Source organism: Suricata suricatta, chromosome 5, assembly GCF_006229205.1.
Source record: "Suricata suricatta isolate VVHF042 chromosome 5, meerkat_22Aug2017_6uvM2_HiC, whole genome shotgun sequence".
Taxonomy (NCBI): Eukaryota; Metazoa; Chordata; class Mammalia; order Carnivora; family Herpestidae; genus Suricata; species Suricata suricatta.
The window spans coordinates 5,735,914-5,755,059 of NC_043704.1; the positions used below are offsets into that span (position 1 = coordinate 5,735,914).

General features: G+C 46.1%; 1 protein-coding gene across 1 annotated transcript in view; it reads right to left on the reverse strand.

The window, feature by feature from the left end:
* The window catches only part of DSCAM (DS cell adhesion molecule), a 680,888-nt gene that overhangs the window by 18,092 nt on the left and 643,650 nt on the right, over positions 1-19,146 (reverse strand). The window contains exons 19-20 of the mRNA XM_029938933.1: positions 16,328-16,483; positions 5,679-5,812 (exon numbers count right to left, since the gene is read on the reverse strand). Coding sequence (XP_029794793.1) covers positions 5,679-5,812; positions 16,328-16,483 — 290 coding nt within the window. The remainder of the gene's footprint in view (positions 1-5,678; positions 5,813-16,327; positions 16,484-19,146) is intronic.

Here is a 19,146-nt window from a genome sequence, read left to right on the forward strand (position 1 = left end):
CAATGTTGGGGATCTCTAAGGCAAGATGGAGCCTGCTTCCCAGGGAAGGCTGTAGGCAGTCACTGTGAGGGGCTTGTACTCTGAGCTCCGACACCTGCGGGTTGCAGACCTTGTCTTTACCTTGCTAACCGCATGGTCCTGGCCAGACAGCACATTCTCCATTTCAGCACCATTACAGCGAGGTAATAATAACCCCACCCTAACATGGTAACCATTGGAATTAACTGATAAAAACCAGTACTTATTAAGATGTGAGTCATAGAGGCAATTTTGTGAGTTATGACAATCATTTACAGAGAAAAACAGAAGAGAAAAAAAAATCCAGCAGGATGGAAGATATCAGAGTGGATCATGTGTAGCAAGTGTGAGTTTTGTTTATGAAACTTTCGTTGCATGCATACTGGGTTATGATTGTAAGATTGTAAGATTATGATTGTAAGACTAAGATTTCCTATTGTGAGCCCTGAAAGAGCAGGTTTGGAAACCACAGACATAACGTGTTTAGCAAATAGTGGCTAGAATATAGCAATTGCTCCAAAATGGTGGAATAAATAATAGAACATTTAAGTTGAGCCTTAAGAATAAAGACTTTAAATGGGAGGAGGACACACACACACACACACACACACACACACACACACACACACAAGACGGAATGGTTTAGGAAAGGATGGGTAGACTAATAGAATAGGAAACATGGCACTGGACAGGTGTTAAAGCTGGATTGTGGAAATCTGGGAAATCTGCTCAGGTCATCTGCAGGAGTTTGAACTTTGTTTAAGGTAAAAACAGAGAAGTCATCCAAGAATTTGCCCAAGGGAGTGACATGGTCAGATACAGAATGGGAAAGAATGACTATGGCAGCAATGTGGACAACGGACAGGCCCTTGAGGCTGGTGGTAGAAAGACTTCTGATCTGGTTTGGTTCCCCAGGTGGGCATGAAAAGAAGGGAGAGGATTAAAAAGATCTTGTAGGGAGAGAATTCTCATGACAAGATGTCACTTCGTAGATGCCATTTCTGGTCGTAATACTTTTCATCAGGCAAAACTCTTCCCTGCCTCCAAGCCTGGGCTACAGAGGCATGCCTGGAAGCTGTCTCTGAGCAGCTGTTTGGGTAACACCCCCTCGCCTGTGCTCCTCTCATCCTGTGCTCTGCATGCCACAGTTGTGTCCTTTGTCATGTCACAGCAACAGTGACACTGTTGTCACGACAACAGTGACAATCTCTGGTATTTTCTGCCTTCCCCAGAACCAGGAACTCCTCAAAGAAAAGCAGACACTCTCTTGTTTATCCCTGTACTAATATGGTCGTCATTAGAGCTGCTCTTTAGGCTGCCCTGGTTTTCCTGTCCCCTGGCCATCTGTTAGGATTGTGCTTCCTGGCCCCCTCGGGGTTGGGGGAGGCGCACTGTGCCCATGCCAGACCTTCCAGAGATGTAGTCCCTCTGCCGTAAACCCCACATGGGTGCTTCCCAGAGTACAGGTGGCTACATTTAAGGGAGAGAGAGCTTAAGAGAAGAGAAAGTCTAAAAAAAGAAGGGAAGTTAAGTCAGAATTTAAACACAGATAGCTGTATAATAATAGCATGCTACGTGGCAGCCTGAAACAGGAAGAATGCCACCTCCCTAAAAGGGATTAGCCTTGTAGAGCCAGGGGGAGCACGGTGGCTTCTGAGACACAAGCAGTGGCCAGCGAGATGGACGGCATCATAAATATAGATGGTCAAGTTGAGCCCGCCTGATAATTCCATCACGTCACCGTTGTTTGACCTGAGATCAGTCAACATTTGTAGCTTCCTGAAACCACTCTCTCTTGTCCTCAGCCTCATGATTTATTAAATGCAGTCCTGGGGTGGGGGTAGGTCCAAGGCACACATACACCTGCTGACTTGGTTTGGAACTTGCCCAGACCTGGCAAAGGTTACTTCCCTTGTGTCCCTGAAGTCTTGCTTACTTCTAAGTCGTGGGCTACACTGTGGGGAGTTTTGTTGCTGAAAGTTGTCTTCTGGAGAAGAAGAGTGCTGAAACGCAGTTGCTCAATCGGCAACATCGATGAAACACGTGTCCTATGCAGGGTCTGGATCACCTTATCATATGATATTGGAATAACTGAGGTCTGTTGCAGCTCACTGATATAATCACTTAGGCCGTCTGAATTTGTTCTTCATTACTGAGAAGTTCGTGTTGTCTAATTTCGCATTTCTAAGTCGTGTCTCAAGTGGCTTAGCACTGTAAAAAAGACACTTTCTCTATCCTTGTGCTTGGTTAATCTAGGGCACATGCTGCTTTTGTGTGGGGAGGAGGGCTAGTGTGGAGATCCAGCCCCCCGACTCTCTCCCTGGGACCTTACAAGGTAGTGTGTGAATTGATCCTTCAAACCACCATCTATGAAAATTCATAGCCACAGCCCCCGAATTATATGCATGACTTCTTGAATCAAATGACTTTTGGGATTTTGCTCCTCGAACCTCTGCCTGGGGTGGTTCGTGTCTCAGTGCACCTGCTGGTCCCTCACGGGGAGCCTCGTGTTTACCCAGCACCACCAGACTTTAGATGCATTTACCCTGTCTTATCTGCCACACACACAAAGTTTCAAATCCCAATACCTTTTCCTAAGATAACGCAAGAGAACACAGTGAAGCCGGTGTCTATTATTAGACAATGGGCTCTACCCATTAGAGAGAAGAGCCTGGGTCTTGTAACAAGGTCCATTCACTGGCGGTCTTAAGAGGAAATTTACATCAGCGAGGAAGTTAGCCGAGGGACTCCTATAAAGAAGATTAAATTACAGAGTGTGCTGTGTCCTCATTTATCCTGCCATGTTCTACATTCCACTATGAAATCATTTCAAAGAAAAGAGAAAGTCGGATAGATGAGCAAGAAAAATATACAGACCTAGCACTGCCCCCTGGCGTCCATCCTGACACACAGGCGGAAATGTAAAAGCCTCATGGCTGACTGTCCCTTCTTCTGACTTGAAGTCAAATGACAGAGACTCAAGATGGAACAAAATCCTTCTTTCCAGTAATTTTTACTCTGCTACTAATCCCAAGTGAGCCCCCCCCAAAACAACGGGTGAGATTTTTCAAATGTTTCCATCTGAAGAGAAAGGTATTAGTTCTCTCTGGTCTTCACTTATAATGGTATTATTTTAAAAATAGGTCTTAAAAGGGAAATCTCTGTACCTCCCACTCAGCTTTCCTGTCACCCTAAAACTGCTGTAAAAATAAAGTCTATTAAAAAAATTAGGCCCCATGGTCTTAAATGATGTTTGAACTAAATGAACAGTGATGCGTCTCTAGAGACGGGCCTCATCTGATTCTGGTTCCCTTCACTTTATTGAACACAGCTCTGGGATTCTGGACCCTCTTTGCAAAACGTATATGGTGCTGCCCAGAAGACCAAAGCATTTTGTAACGATCGTATTTCTAGATCGACAGTGCTTTTTAATATAGTCAAAGGCAGCACGGAGACACCCAGTTAGTGGCAGTCAGACATGAAGTAGTTGAGAAGTTTAGTTGTTAACTCCCATCTTTTCTGGTTAGTTTGATCTTATGATTGTTGTTTTTGGAAGAGTCTTGTTGGGAAGGTACTGGGTGGTCAAAACTTATTGTTTTGTGCTTAGAGAGATGGTAGAAATGCCTGGGCAAATCCATTCTACTCCATCTTATGGACAGGCTGCTCATGTTTTCAGGATCTGTAACTTTTCCTACTTTATTGTGTGAAATTCACAGGCTGGGGGGACAGAGACTAACATGGCCCAAAGCATCCACAAGTGGGGTTATCGCATCCACGCATCGGTCCATCAGGGCCATCAAGTCAGCCAGGCTGGGGTTTTAGTTTAGAGATAAGGAGACAATTGAGGGTGAGCTGCTAGTGTTCTGGGTACCCTGAACTCTTCCTAGTGTGGCAGAGTCAGAGCAGCAAATGTGAGTCCTACAGCAAACAGATGAAAGAATGAGTGAACAAAAATAAAGAAGCATTTCAAATTCCAGTGAAACGTAGGTATTCATTATTTTTACAATGATTTTGTCTCTCTTTGGCAAATGGTTATATGTTGGGACTGATGCCAGAATCAGGGCCTTCCCAGGGGTCCTCATGAACCCTGAGTTCAGAAGTCGCAGAACATGATTTCCAGGGGCTTCACCTCAGAGCCAGGCCACTCTGTGTCTCTGCGCTTTGACAGCAGAATCCAGCACGTGAGGATTAACAGCATATTTGAAGCCAAAGAAGGAACCCACAAGAAAGTTCTGGAGCTTGGCTTCAGCTCTAGAGGTGCTGCTGTTGACGTTTCCAGCAGAGAAGTGAGACTCTGTGAGCTGAATGCACGCTCTCCCCATCTCTCCACCACTAATCATGCTCACGGTCCGGGGTGCGTGGGGTCCCCTTCAGATTCTAGACTTTGGAAAATGCAGCACTTTAACTAGAGAATTAATGAATACACTAGTTTGAGAATATCATTCAGACTTAAAAATGAAGGACTTTCTGATAACGGCTTCCAGCTGAATATGTTCTGCTCAGTGCAATAAGCCAGGCGCAAAAGGACAAACACCATAGGATTCCACTTACATGAGGTCCCTAGAGTAGCCACTCACAGAGGCAGAAAGTGGAATGGCAGGTCACAGGGTTGGAAGGAGCTGCGGACAGGGAGTCAGTGTTTCATGGGGACAGACCTTAAGTTTGGGGAGATTAAAAAAAGTTCTAGAGGCAGATATGGGAGATGGTTCACAACAGTGTGAATACACTTAATGCCACGGACCTGGACACTTCGAAATGATTAAGAGGGTAAATTCTGTGTTATGGCATTTTACCACATTAAAAACCCAAATTAATCTGTGTATTCATTCCACAAACACTTACTGAATGACTATGCATGCCTACTTCTGTGCCCCAGACAGGGGACAGAAAAATGGGTGACATGGTGCCAACCCCAGAAATATTCCTGTGAAGATAGCATGAATATTGTTGTCCTACTTTGGCTTTCTTTTCTCTAAAATTTCCCTTTTGGACATGCTTTTGTATCTGGTCTAAGAAACAGTTTAGCTCTATAATTATGACTTGGTAGTAATAATATGAGTGATAATAAATACAGCATGTTGAAGTATTAATTATGCTAATTCTTTTAATTTGGTCTCAATGAACCGGGGCAGACTATGTAATTGTCAGAGTCACAGATCCTCAGTTCAGGCCCTCATTTCCGGCCCAACAGTGGCTTGCCGGCTTCTCCTCAGTGGGGGATGGGGCCTGGCAGGAAGATGGGGCGGGAGGTGGGGCATAGAAAGGAGGTCAGAAGGAAGGGAGGAGGCGGGGAGGGCCTGGAGGGCACATAATGATGAGTCCAACAGCAAAATCAATAGGTGTTGACCACTGACTATCAATTAAGGCACAATTAAGACCTCTGGGTTTTGATTTTGAGAAGCCAGCTGGCAGTTTTGTGGGAAGTCACTGAATAAACGATAATTCTAGACGACCCTGTCCCTTACAATGTTTCAGATGTGGATTTTCAAATGAGGTGTAAATGAGGACACTGCTTTGTGGGAGAGACAACAGGGGGAAAATAAAACCACTGGAAAGACCCAAGTAGGCGGGAAACCAAGGAAAGAAACTGTCCCAAACGAGCACTCGCAGCTCGTTTTCTGGAAGGTGCTTGAAAGGCACTTGGTTATTTACCAACTTACTGTGGGATAGGGGTGGGAGCAGAACACAGTGTACTTTCGGATGATGCCGTTGAGCTTGAGAGGGGGAAGCCAGGACACAAAGACCATGGAGGCTGAGGCCGCTGCTGCCTTCACTCCCGCAGGAGGACCTGGAACTGGAAGAGCCGGGCATTTAGTCACAGCAACGGGGCTTCTGACCAGGTGCTCAGGCCCCCTCTGCCCAACGCGACCCCCGCTCCGCCTAGGCCCAGCCCCTCTCTCTGGCCAGGTCCTCAGGGGTCAGTGCTGTGGGCTCAGCTGTGTCCCCTCGGAATCCACATGGTGAAGCCCCAGTCCCCAGAAACTCAGAATGTGACCTTATTTGCAGAAGGGGTCTCTGGAGAGCTGACCAAGTGAAAATGTGTGTGGTCACTAGGGTGGTGCTAATCTCCTATGACTGGTGTCCTTATGAAAAAAAAAAAAAAAGGAAATGTGGACACAAAGACATATATATAGAGAAGACAATGGTAGGACACAGGGGGCAGATGGCCACCTAAAAGCCAAGGGCAGGAGCCTGGAGCAGACTCTGCTTATAACGCTCACAGGGAGTTCACCTGGCCCACACTTTGCTTCTGAATTTCTTGACCTCCAAAAACCATGGGACAATCCATTTCTGCTGTTGAAGCCCTCCCACTGCGGTGCCTTGTTCCAGCAGCCTTGGGAACTGACAGAGCCTCTCTCTGACCAGTGACCTGCGCTCCATACCAGCCCTGACCAAGGGCATATCCTCTAAGCACCTAATTTCAGCAAGAACACTTGGCTAAGTCAGTTCAGCCAGAATCCCCTCAATAAGGGATCACTTCATACACGATCAAAGCCTCCATTCTCCACCACACCCAGGTACTATCTGATCATCCTTGCATGTCTTCAACAAAAGTCCTGTTTGATCGCTCTGGTCAGAATGCCTCTTACCCCCAATGTCTCCTGTCAGTAATTCTCCATCCATGGCCCCACCCTTCACTTCCACTCCTTGGCTGTGAATTCCCACTTGTTGTATTTGAAGTCAAGCCCAGTCTCTCTCCCCTGCCACAAGCCCCCATTGAGGTCGACCCCACACCTACACCTCACTGCAGTCCCCCTCAATAAAGTCTGCCTGCTGCTCTTTAACAAGTGCCGTGGGTAACTGTTGCTTCAACAGAAATAATCCATTCAGTTCAAGCCCCTGACTTCCTGGGAGCCTTCTCTATTCAGTCCCTTGTTACCTCCTGCCTCTGAACAGCTGGGGAATATAGTTTCTTGTGCTGCTGTAGTGCTTGGCTTTGGACAGGCTGGGGACGCACATCTCACCTCCTCAGTTAGAGACAAGTGAGGGCAAACCATCTCGGTCTTTGGGGACCACTCTTCCTTGCCCAAAATACTTTGTAATGACATTCCTTTTGGCTCAGGGGAGGTGCAGAACCACTTTTTACGAGGATGTATTTTTGTGTCAAAGATTCGCAGCTTGTTTAGACAACAAATACCTCTCTGTAAACCATCTAACTAGGAAGGAAATGGTGTTAGCAATATTAAGCATAATTTGGGAATGAGACCAAATGCATGTACTCCTTCCCCCCATCTTTCTGTTTTCCAGGTTGAAGAGGGAGGATGGAGTGAAGTAGGCAGGACATGAGGAGAAGAGAAAAGAGCATTAAAATTGCTACAGAATAAGCCTTAAGGATCTTGCTTTGTTCTTCTTTGGTCTAAGTGTCCACCTGGAGTGTGGTTCCCGCCTTAATGGAGGTGTTGAAATTCCAACCGATATACGTCCCTTATGAGCCCTGGAGGAATCTTTGAGTCTCTTCTTGCTCCAGTAACAATATAACTACCCACTAAACATTTTTGGAGTTGACTACGTGTCTCATGGTTGCCACTGTGACCCTTCCAGGTCAAAAGAACAAAACCAGGAATCACCATGAGAGCTAACTTGGGTGTGACATCACCACCATTTGAAAATATAAAATCTTGGGATTAGTTTTGCCAAGTCCTACTGATGGCAGAGGGTCTAGAAAAGAAGACATGAGTAGGCGATGATGCCTGGATTACTAAATCCTTGGGAACAAGGCACGGAGGGCACTTGTGCTTAGGTTTCCTATTGGTGAGGGTAACAGCCAAGACACTCCCAAATCTGCAACCTGGTTCAGACCTGCAAAGGGTCCTCCTGAACATCAATGGTAGAGTGGACTTTTGTTTGATATTCTCATACTAACAGATGTTCCAGATTCTCCAACACTGTTCATTCCTTCTGTAAAGCAACCACCTGGCTGGCATTCATCATGCCCAACATTCCCTCTGGCCAACTTCTTTCTAAAATCCCAAGGGCTTGGGCAGCAACCACTTGAGTGGCTACTCAACAGAAGTCAGTCATGTTTGTTTTTACCTTGTTTGTGACAAATACACCTGTCATGGTAATGTGATTTAATTCATTATCCAAACTGATGAAATAGGAGTACCAAAGAAAGCTGTTTCCATGACAATTAACGGGACTTCTTTGGAAAAGCTTTCTTAAGGGTAAGTTAAAAAAAAAGAACGTTTGGCTAGGTTTGGGCCAAGACCATTGAGAAACATGATACAAGCAGCAAATATCAAGACACACCTGCTGAATTGGTTTGGAACTTGCCCAGACCTGGCAAAGGTTACTTCCCTTGTGTCCCTGAGTCTTGCTTACTTCTAAGTCGTGGGCTACACTGTGGGGAGTTTTGTTGCTGAAAGTCGTCTTCTGGAGAAGACTTAATAGAAATTAGACCATATTATTTAATTAAAGAATTATTAGAAAATCAATCTCTATTGTCTGTTTTAAGCTAAAATACAATGTTTAAGGTATGTCTGTTGGCCACTGTATATAGTGACTCCTGGCTTTGATTACTCCCATTGACTTGTCTTAATTATATCAGATCAATGGGCATTTACCATATAAATCCCTATCTGACTCCTCATACATCTGATGTCTGATCTTATGCAATCTTTCCTTCTGGGGTTATTAGCATTTTATACAACGGAGAAATAACTACATAGAAACTTTGAGGAACAAGACATTCTGGAAAAGTTTTCTGCCTCACTGAGCTGGTATCTTAAGAGTTAGAATTTAAATTGTAGTTCTGGTTTGGATTATACCACAATGATTAAAGGTGTGAGCCCTGCAGCCCCACCGAGGGCTTTTGTTCAGCTCTACCACTTAGTTCCATGTCCTGGGAAAACTCATTAACTTCTCCAACAAGACTTAGTCTCCTCATCTATGAAGCTAGAACAATAATTGTACCATTTTACAGTTTTATTGCTGGGATTATGAAAGATAATTCATCTAAAGAATTCAGATGGCGTTTTGCATTCACCAGACACCAAGTAAATCCTAGCTATCATTTGTAATGACAATCATCATTTCCTTACATTGTGTATCACTAAAGGATCCTGGGCTTTACTTTGTGACCCAGTGTGGAACTATAAACACCAGATGTTGAGTTGCAGAAAACAGAGATGGTGTAGGATGGCTTGTCTGGGACATATTTTCTTAAAACATTCTTCTTAGTCATCAGAATACATTTTGGTAATCTGATTTTTTTTCAATGGAAGTACAGGCAAGCTTAAGCAGTTTTTCACAAATTCCTAGCCATTACTGACTGAATTTCTGACTTCAGATTTAATTGAAGTAAAGAAAACAGCTCCAAAGAACCATTTCTTCTATATTCTTCCAATCTGCCTCCATCTCCTTTCTGTACTGCAGAAGCTCTTATAGCTCATATAGCCAACTGCCACTGACGTCCCCAGTCTGAGTCACAGGTATCTTAGCTTTACCATGTCCCAAACCAGGATCACCATTTTCCTTCCCAAATCTCCCTTCCTCTTATCCCCCATGCAGGAAATGGCACAGCTATCTTCTTGGTTGCAAAAGCCAGAACCTAGAATTCTCTCTTACCCCTCCCAGGGGATGTGTAAGGCTGCAGAGCTTTTTAGACCTCCATGTGGACATGGTCAGTAGCTGGACTCCCCTTCTGGCTTATGTTGTTCTACAACGTTGGACCAGTTTTTTAGTGTCTGGAAGTGGCATTCCTAGCCTGCCCCAGGACCTTGATACATGATGATCCAGAGTCTTGGGTTCCTTCTGTCTGAAATCTTTTCCCCAGTCTCCTTTTTTTCCCTAGACAGCTCTTACTCATCTATCAGGTTCTACTAAATATTACTTTCTTGAGGAAACTTTCTCTGACCACTAGCCTAGATTAAGTCAGGGCTCCCATGTTCCCTCTTAAGACCCTTCTCCCTCATGGCACATTTCAGAATCTATCTGTCTAAATATCTGTCCCTTCCACCAGTCTGCAGGCTCGGCCACTCCCACGCTGTTCTCTGCTGTGTGTCCAGTGCCTGGGCCAGTATCCAGAACATACTAATCCTCAATACAAATACTCTAAATCAATAGAAAGATAATTTCACCAGCTACTGTGTGGTGGGAAGAATTCTAAGATGGTGCCCAAGATTTTATCCTTTGATATACATACTATATAATTTCTTCCCCTTGAATGTGGGTAGTACCTGTCACAATGATGGTTGGATCACTCCCACAATCAGGTTATGTTATGTGGGTGAAGGGATTTTGAGGATATAATTAATGGCCTAATCAGCTGTCTTTAGGTTAACCAAAAGGAGAGCATTCTAGGTAGGCCTGACTTAATCAGAGGAGCTTCTTACAAGAAGGTCTAGCGGTCAGAGACGGAAGAAGTCAGAGAGATTTGAAGCAGTTGAGAGGCCTTCCCATTGGTCTTGAAGAAGCAAACTGTCTTGCTGGGGGGCGGGGGGAGGGGGGACATGTGGCGGGGAACATCAGGTGGCCTCGGAGAGCCTTCCACCCACAAGGACCCGGACCCTGACAACAGCCAGTGAGCTTGGTGGGGGGTGGGGGGAACCTGACCTCGGATGAGTCCATAACCCCACTCGACACCTCGATTTCAGCCTATGAGGCCCCGAGCTGGGGACCCAGCTGACCTGTACCTGGACCCCTAACCCCTGGAAATGGTGAGGCAACAAATTTGTGCAGTTTTAAGTACTAGGTGTCAGGTGATGCATTAGACTGCATAGAAGATGAATCCACCCAGTTAGGGCCTTTTAATGATGCATCTTAATGTAAAGCATCAAAATCAGTGCTTTGAAAAATCATTGTCTTGGTCTGAAGTGTAAGTACACACACAGATACTTCAGTTAACGGCACGATCACTTTTCCGGTTTTGCTGATCAGGCTTAAGCGTGTGTGTGTGTGTGTGTGTGTGTGTGTGTGTGTGTGCACGCACGTGTGCTAGGCTGCTGCGTATGTGATCCACCATGGTAGCCAGACCCATCTGAGCCCAACACCGCCTCGGAGGCCCCTCTGAGCCATGTGCAGATGTGCACGGTGCTGGATGGAACCATCCACAGCTGAAGGGGTCATCGCAGGTGTGCGAGGCACACGTCGCTCTTTCATTCCCATTTCCACAAGATGCCAATATCCTTGCCCTCTGCTCTTACCAGAGTGATATTTTCTAGACAGTCTTTAAAGGAGACAAAACCGTCTCACTATGATGGCACCACGTGGCGGAAGCAGGACACAGCACAGTCAGGTGGATGTGGTGCGTCTCTCCTTGAAGCAGAGCAGGCAGTGTGGAGCCCCCGCTGGGCACCCCCAGGGCCCACTCTGGAGCCCAGGGATGTCCTAGGAACATGCCAGAGAATCGCTGCAGTGGAGGGAGCTCTGACATCTGCACGGTGGAAGGCTTCGGGGACGCCCTGGTAGGCTGTGCTGTTAGTGCACCTGCTACCACACAGGGCCCAGCGATGCCACGCCCCCAATACCTGTCTACTGGGGGGGGGGCGGCGCTTCCGGTGGGTAAGCAAACAGACCAGACAGGCACCCACAGAGTCCATCGCTTTTAAGGCGTGTGGAGGGGTGGTCACACAGTCACCCAAGAACGTACAATCTATGCCTCCAAGAGAACGTAGGCTCAAGATTTGGGGGTTCAGAGATAGCCTGATGTCTGTTTATTCTTCACTTACTCTTGACTCTGTTTTCAGATAGGCCCCCTCAGAGAGATTGTTAGTTAAGAGGCCGGGGGAGCAAAGACCACATACTGCACCTCCCGCCAGCCTTCTTCGCATAGAAAATGATTTACAGAGTTATATGCGTTAGTAATGTACTCAGTAAATATTTGAACTTAAACACAACCATCTCTATACACACACAGTGTTTACTTTTTGCAGAAAAGGATCAGGGTGGAAACTACCTTATGCGTGAAGAATAAAAATAACAATTGGAAAATTAATAGATTGTGTTTTGTTTGAGTTCTCTTTCCCCACGGCTTTGCTCAGATTAGAGTCTCAGCAAATAAAACCGCATTAGGATTTTGCAAACCCTCTAGAATTCAGAATTAGCTGTCTTGTGTTCAAAAACAGAAAGCCAGATCAGCAAATAATATTTTGTGTTCTTGCAGAATAACGAAGGTGCAAGTTCTGATTGATTGAGCAGTCCCGGGAAGAGAATCTGAAGCCTGCACAATTCTCACGGACCATGGGAATATGTCCACAGGCCGGAGGCAGTGTCTGTGGGCCCAGGAATATGTTTATGGACCCAAGAATATGTCCACAGATTTAAGAAAATGTCTTCTGGCCCAAGAACTTGTATAGAGACTGAGTAACTACTGAAGGCACCGGAAACTTTTTCTCTGAGCAAATATTTCAATTGCAAATTATCCCTGGCAGAAGTAAACTTTTACAAAATATTCTAATTTCTTATTAGATTTATTTATTTAATCAATTTTTAGTTATTATTTTATTCTATTTTTGTAATTTTTATTAGCATCTCCTTAAGATGATCAGTGACCGAGGGGCACCTGGGTGACTCAGCCGGTTAAGCATCCGACTTCAGCTCAGGTCACGATCTTGCAGTTTATGAGTTGGGGCCCCACATCAGGCTCTGTGCTGACAGCTCCCTCTTTCAGAGGGATTTTGTCTCCCTCTCTCTGCCCCTCCCCTGCTCACACTCTGTGTGTCTCTCCCTCTCAAAAATAAATAAACATTAAAAAAATAAAGATGATCAGTGACTGAATAACATAACTTAAACTCTAAGGCTCCTGACACTGGAGGTTTAGGGACCTTGTTTAAGAAATGTATCAGGGGCATGCAGCTGGGCGGCTCAGTCAGTTAAGCATTTGCTTTGGCTAGGTCATGATCTCATGGTTTGTGAGTTTGAGCCCCGTGTCAGGCTGTCTTCTATCAGCGCAGAGCCCACTTCGGATCCTCTATCCACCGCCCACTCTCTGCCCCTTCTCTGCTCACGTGCTTTCTCTTTCTCTCTCTCTCAAAAATAATAATTAATAATTAATTAATTAATTAATTAAAAAGATGTGTTGGGCTGGAGTGCCTGGGTGACCCAGTTGGTTGAGCCTCTGACTCTCGACTTTGGCTCAGGTCATGATCTTGTGGTCATGGGATCGAGCCCTGCATAGGGTTCAGTGCTGATCGTGGAAACTGCTTGGGATTCTCTCCCTCCTTCCTCCTCCACACACACACACTATCTCTCTCTCTAAAAGAAAATTACTACAGCTCTTAAAAAATATATTGGGGAGCCTGGGTTGCTCAGTCAGTTAAGCGTCCAGCTTCAGTTCAGGTCATGATCTCACAGTTCATGGGTTCAAGCCCCGCTGACAGCCCAGAGCCTGGAGCCTGCTTCAGATTCCGAGTCTCCCTCTCTCTCTGACCCTCCCCTGCTCATGCTGTCTCTCTCTGTCTCTCAAAAATAAATGAAAAAACATCTAAAAAAAGAAATATATTGGGCATAGAAAACCAAATTTAATGCTTGGTTCAGTGTATAAATCTTTCTTTCCTTGTGAGACTATCAATAAACACAGAAACTTTAACCTGTGCTTAGATTAGTGCCTTTCTGATGAAGAACTTAATGAATGTTGGCAATTATTATTTGACTGGAATTTTATCTACAATCTTACATCATTTAATTGAATCCAGCAGGTTAATTCAAACTTCAAAACTGAAAGATTTTGTAGCAGAAGTTTAAATAAGATGTGTATTCTCAATCTGATTAAGCATTCTTTCTATGGCAATTAGCCTTCTCCCTTCTTTGACTTGGACACCACTTTGCATTCAGTTCCATCAACTGCTCAAGTGCCTATTTCTGTTAGGTATTGAGTTAACAGTGGTGACTAGCACAGTTTTTCACCATTTCAAATTACTGAATTTTTCATATGCGTCTGGGAGATACCTTATTATGCCAAATTTTCTCTATTTCTACCTAATCTCTGCTCTGCTTTGTTTTGAAAATGCTGGTGATTCATCTCACGTAGATACTGGCACTCAGTCCTGCATCTCTCTCTGTGAGGTACACACACCAGTGGGACCCTTCACCTCCTTTCTGGGGGAAGGACGGGCCCTTTACAATCAATGGCACCTCCATATGCCATCAGCATTGGGTACAAAGGTAGAGAATAACTGATTAACAATTTAGACCTTAGGTGTCAGGGTCAAGTTTTGTGAGACAACCCTATGATTTCTGAAAGTGGAAGATTAATTAAAAATTGATCCAAAATTTCTAGTCAATAGGCTGTGGGGAGCCTTCCCTTCTTAATGGATTTCTGTACCTTCTTATGAAAAATGCAGGTGTCAAAATTTATGTTGCTGATCAATTTGCTCTTTAAATAATAATTCCAGTGACATTTGTGTTATTGCTTAGCAATGCAAAAGAATGTTCCGCCCCCACTCCGAAGGAGTGAAGATCAAATAATCAAACATCTTGTGTCAGAACCATCCCACTACATGTCAGGCTAGGTGTTTGCAGACATCACTTGACTTTTTATATCTTAACTTTGTGCAGTCTGATGATGATGTCAGTTTTGTACATCAGTTCGGAGAAGGTTAGGTAAGGTGTGCACGGTCCCATGAACAGCAAGTGACACAGCAGCTTCTAGACACAACTCTTTGTCTACTGCATTTTTAAAAACTAAATTATGACCCGCTTCACTTAGGACATAGCTTTGTAGATCTCTCCATTAATGTGTGACTTTCTATGGCATTTCACTTTGACCTCAGATTGCCCTAAATAATCCATTTTCTTGAGCAGAATTGGCTGATGCCTGTACATTCCTGGAAAAAATTGCCTATGTGTTCTAGAAAAACTAAAGCTAAGGAGGATGAATTTGTGTGTCCGCACAGTAAAGCAAGAAGGGCTACAGGCGACAGTGAAAATAATGTGTGAGCATAGATGGATGGGACCAGTTGCGGGGAAGAGGGCTGTGTTTGCAGAGGTGAGGACAGAGAGGAAGGTGAGAGACGGTGTGCTGTGGGTGTCCGAGAAGCTTTGTTAGGACACGGGAACGGCTTAAAGAGTTCACCCAGGCCTCTGAGCTGGGGGCTCCCACGGGATAGATTTGGGTGGAACCACATTGTGTTTGATGTTCCACATGGTGAAGGAGGTGCGCAAGCCTCAAACCTGCCAAAGAGAGGTCACGCCTCCCCCCTGCTCCCCGCCCCGCTTCCTGGGAGCGGAGCCCTGGAAAGGAAACAGAATAGTTCGGCGAGCCAAAGTCTGCACAGAACTTAGGTGCGTTGGTGGCCCATCCTGACCCTCCTTCTGGTACAGTCCTGCGCTCTAATCTGGAAAGTCCCACATGGATACTGTCGGACATCAGTTGCTCTGTCCTTTCTTAAGGTGGAGACTGCTTTTCTCACTGTTGCTATAACATTTATCAGAACCTTAGCTGCTCTTCAGACAGGCTCAGATATGGGTCCTCAGAGTTTCCCCTAAAATAATACAAAGGGGAGTCTGGGCGACTCAACCGGTTAAGCAGCTGGCTTTTGATTTCGGCTCAGGTCATGATCTCACAGTTCGTGGGTTCGAGCCCCTGCATCGGGCTCTGCGCTGAGAGTGTGGAGCCTGCTTGGGATTCTCTCTCTCCCTTTCTCTCTGCCCTTCACACATACTCTCTCTTTCTCAAAATAAGTACATAATTTTTTTCAAACCTAGAAAAAAACCCACTTGCCATACAGTTTTTGTAGGTTGGGGAAATAGTCATGCAACCAACTTCAGATTGTGTGGAACAGCAAGAATGAATGGTCCGAACTGAAGTGAGCCATGATTTGAAGTTTTACTCAATTGTTATGAATTCTTCTAAGAAATTAAAAATGATGAATATGAAGATCTCGAATGAAGGATTTATTCTAAAGTGATTCTAAAGCTGGCACAGAATAATATGATTAGGGCATCATACCATCTCCAAGTAGAAGAACAGAAATATTCAGAGCATACACTAATAGCTAAAGCGTCACTAAAATTATTCTGATAGGACACAAAACAGGTGTGACGTGTTTTACAGCTCTGGGATAAAAGGCATTTTTGTTTAAATAATACTTGGCCAGAACATTTTAAAAAGAAGAAAAAATCATAGGGGAGAAAGACAAAAGATACACTGAACCGAGATGACACAGGGAGTCCATGGTCTGAATTGGGCTCGAATATTCTGTGAGGGCAGCAAAAGGTTTGCCCAGAGCAAAGTCAAGGCCAGGCCAATGGAGGGACATTGGGCTCCAGGACCCAGCCCTCCCCACACTGGCTTCTGCCGGGGACTCTGTCACTCTGTGGGGCTCCATGTGTCCCCTGGGGTCCTTCCCAGCCCTGCCCCAACTCTTACCATCCTCTTTGGTGCGAGTAAAGATCTGCTCACTTCTGACGCCGTCGCCGGCGCGAGTAAAGGCCAGCACCTGGATGCTGTAGTTGGTGTATTTCTCCAGCCCGTCCAGCTCCAGGGAGGGCTGCGTTGTGGTGACGTTTTTAATCTCGCCCAGCTCTGGAGGACAAGAGAACAGGATCCGGTGACTGGCTGTGGGCGTGCCGTTCTCACTGGTCAGCCCTGGGGCTCCCTCCAGCTGCCACACCCTGAGATCCATCAGAGGGACCTTACACAGCCTGCATGCGGCACTGACACTCATTCACCTGGAATTGCAACCAAACACTGAGCAGAACCTTCGTCTGGAAAACAAAGCAAGTCACTCGAAGGGTTGTCACCCAACCCGACGACCTGGGCCAGCAGCCAATCAGGCGGGCCCCCCACACTCAACCCAGGGCGCTTGGGGCTGTACGTGGCTCATGCTGCAGGTGCATTTCTTTTTCTTTTTTTTTTTAAGTTTATTTATTTTGAGAAAGACAGACACAGAACAAGTAGGGGAGGGGCAGAGAGAGAGAGGGCGAGAGAGAATCCCAAGCAAGCTCTGTGTTGCCAGTGCAGAGCCTGATGTGGGTCTCAAACCCATAAAATTGCAAGATCATGACCTGAGCCATCACCAAGAGTTGGATGCTCAATGGACTAAGCCACCCAGGGGCCCCTGCAGGTGCCTTTCTAATTGCTCATCAAGAAACGTCTGCAAGGCAGAGGCACCTGGGTGACTCAACCTGTTAAGCACCTGACTCTTGGTTTTGGCTCATGTCCTGATCCCACCGTTCCTGAGATCGAGTCTCCACATCAGGCTCTGTGCGGACAGTGCAGAGCCTGCTTGAGAATTCTCTCTCTCCTTCTCTCTCTCTCTCTCTCTCTCAAAATAAATATATAATGCTTAAAAATATTTAAAAAAGAGACACTTCCACAAGTCAAGTATTGTCTTTTGTTTAACAAACAAAAAAATTCTCCTTTAATGTACATAGATTTTTAAGTACCCGATTTCTCAGGTTTCTGAGCTGAGCTGATGTGGCTCAGCAAACCGAGTCTCTTACCTGGAGTGAACCCCCTCCTTCCCCCCTGCCCCGAGCATCCTTGCCAAACTGACACGCTGATGTGTCAGAAACTTGGTGTTAGCTAATAATGCTTCATTTTCTGGAGTGGGATCAGCTAATAATACTCAGAGATGGAACGTTTTGCTCTCCCTTCTTCGGCATATGAGACAGGGCAATTTGCAGAAACTTACAAAGATGTGTTAACTACCTCCATGGGTGTTCTGGGTTTTGAAACGAGCCACCTACGGAGTAGCTGGCGTAGGAGAGAGACCTGAGGCCTGCTCGCCCCTGGGCACAGTTAGCCATGGCGCATGGGCACTTCCTGGGAGGCAGGCACCCAGTTACTAAGAACTGGGGGGGGCAGGTCGAGGGTTGGTACCTTGCCTAAGGTCACGGGGCCTAGCATGGCAGCTGAGAGAATGGGCCGTGGAGCCACAGAGCATGGCCTCACATCCACAGACCATGGTCCCCGTGCTCTGCTGTGGTCACTCAGTGAAAACATCATGTCGGCTAGATTACTGAGTTCTCCACCAGCATGGCTTTCTCTTCCTTCTCTTTGTCTTTCTGCCCTCCTGTCCTTCTCACATACAGCACAGAGGCCAGCTAGTAATTAACAGCCACCTATTTTGTGATTATGAAGACCACAGAGTGTGATGTGGGTTTTTGTCACTCAAAGGGTCAAGGTTGAGCTGGACATAGGAGAAAAGCTGAATCTAAAATAACACGTAGGATGGATAGCTTCTCATGCACGTGCCGGGACCTCTGCAGGGGTGAGGGCTGTGGGGGATGTGAGGGTTGTTGGGTCACAGACCAGAGTGTAGACCTGGACATGAGCGAGAGGCCCGTCACTGCCTTGAGCAGACTGTGGGCCAGCTCTGAGGCAGGAGCTTTGCTGGGGGAGAAAGTGGGCAAGGAGGCTGGTCCCCAGGAAGGTCTTCCGGGAAGGTCAGCAGTGTGCAGACTTTTCGGGGCCACAATCCTGGAAGGCTCAAGAGATGGCTTACACAGGTAAAAAGAGACTTGCTCGTGTGTGGTGTCACCGCACATTTAGGGAGTGGACAGCTGTCAGGCCGGAGGGGTGAGGACGTCTCCCCCGGAGGAGGGGTCAGCCTGGCCACCACCAGGACTTTCCATACCATTACTGCTCCCTGGCAATGTTCATTCTCCTAAACACGTCTAGTAGGGTCAACCGCACGACGGTAAACACTCCAAATGCTAATGGGAAAAAACTAAGTACAGAGGTCATCAAGATCTTTTCAGATTTAGGAATTTCTACGCTGTGCCAAAGATCACACACACACACACACACACACACACACACACACACACACACCAGGGAGAATGGGGTTTCATAGGGCTGTGTGCCAGCAGCTAGTTATGAGACCTTGTCTAAATTATTTGACCTCTGGGAACTCTGGGTTTTTGCTTTTCGTTTTTAAACTGTCCTCTCTAAGAAGGGCCCAGGAGTCTCCCCTCGTGAAGAAAGCAGGCACAGTCATTTGCTGTGGGAGAAAGAGGTGCTGATTCGTCTGTGTGGTTCCTGGATGAGAGGCGGTGACGGGGATGAGGGTGGTCAAGAGCGACGGGGGTGGGGTGGGGTGGGGAGGGGATGGTCCCATCTTTCTCAGGAACGCAACAACTCAAATAGAAGAACTCCGTCCGCTCAGGAAGCGCGGCACAGATTAGAAGGAACACCTGGATGATTGCTCGCATCGGGGTTCATACTGCTGTGAGGAACGGATT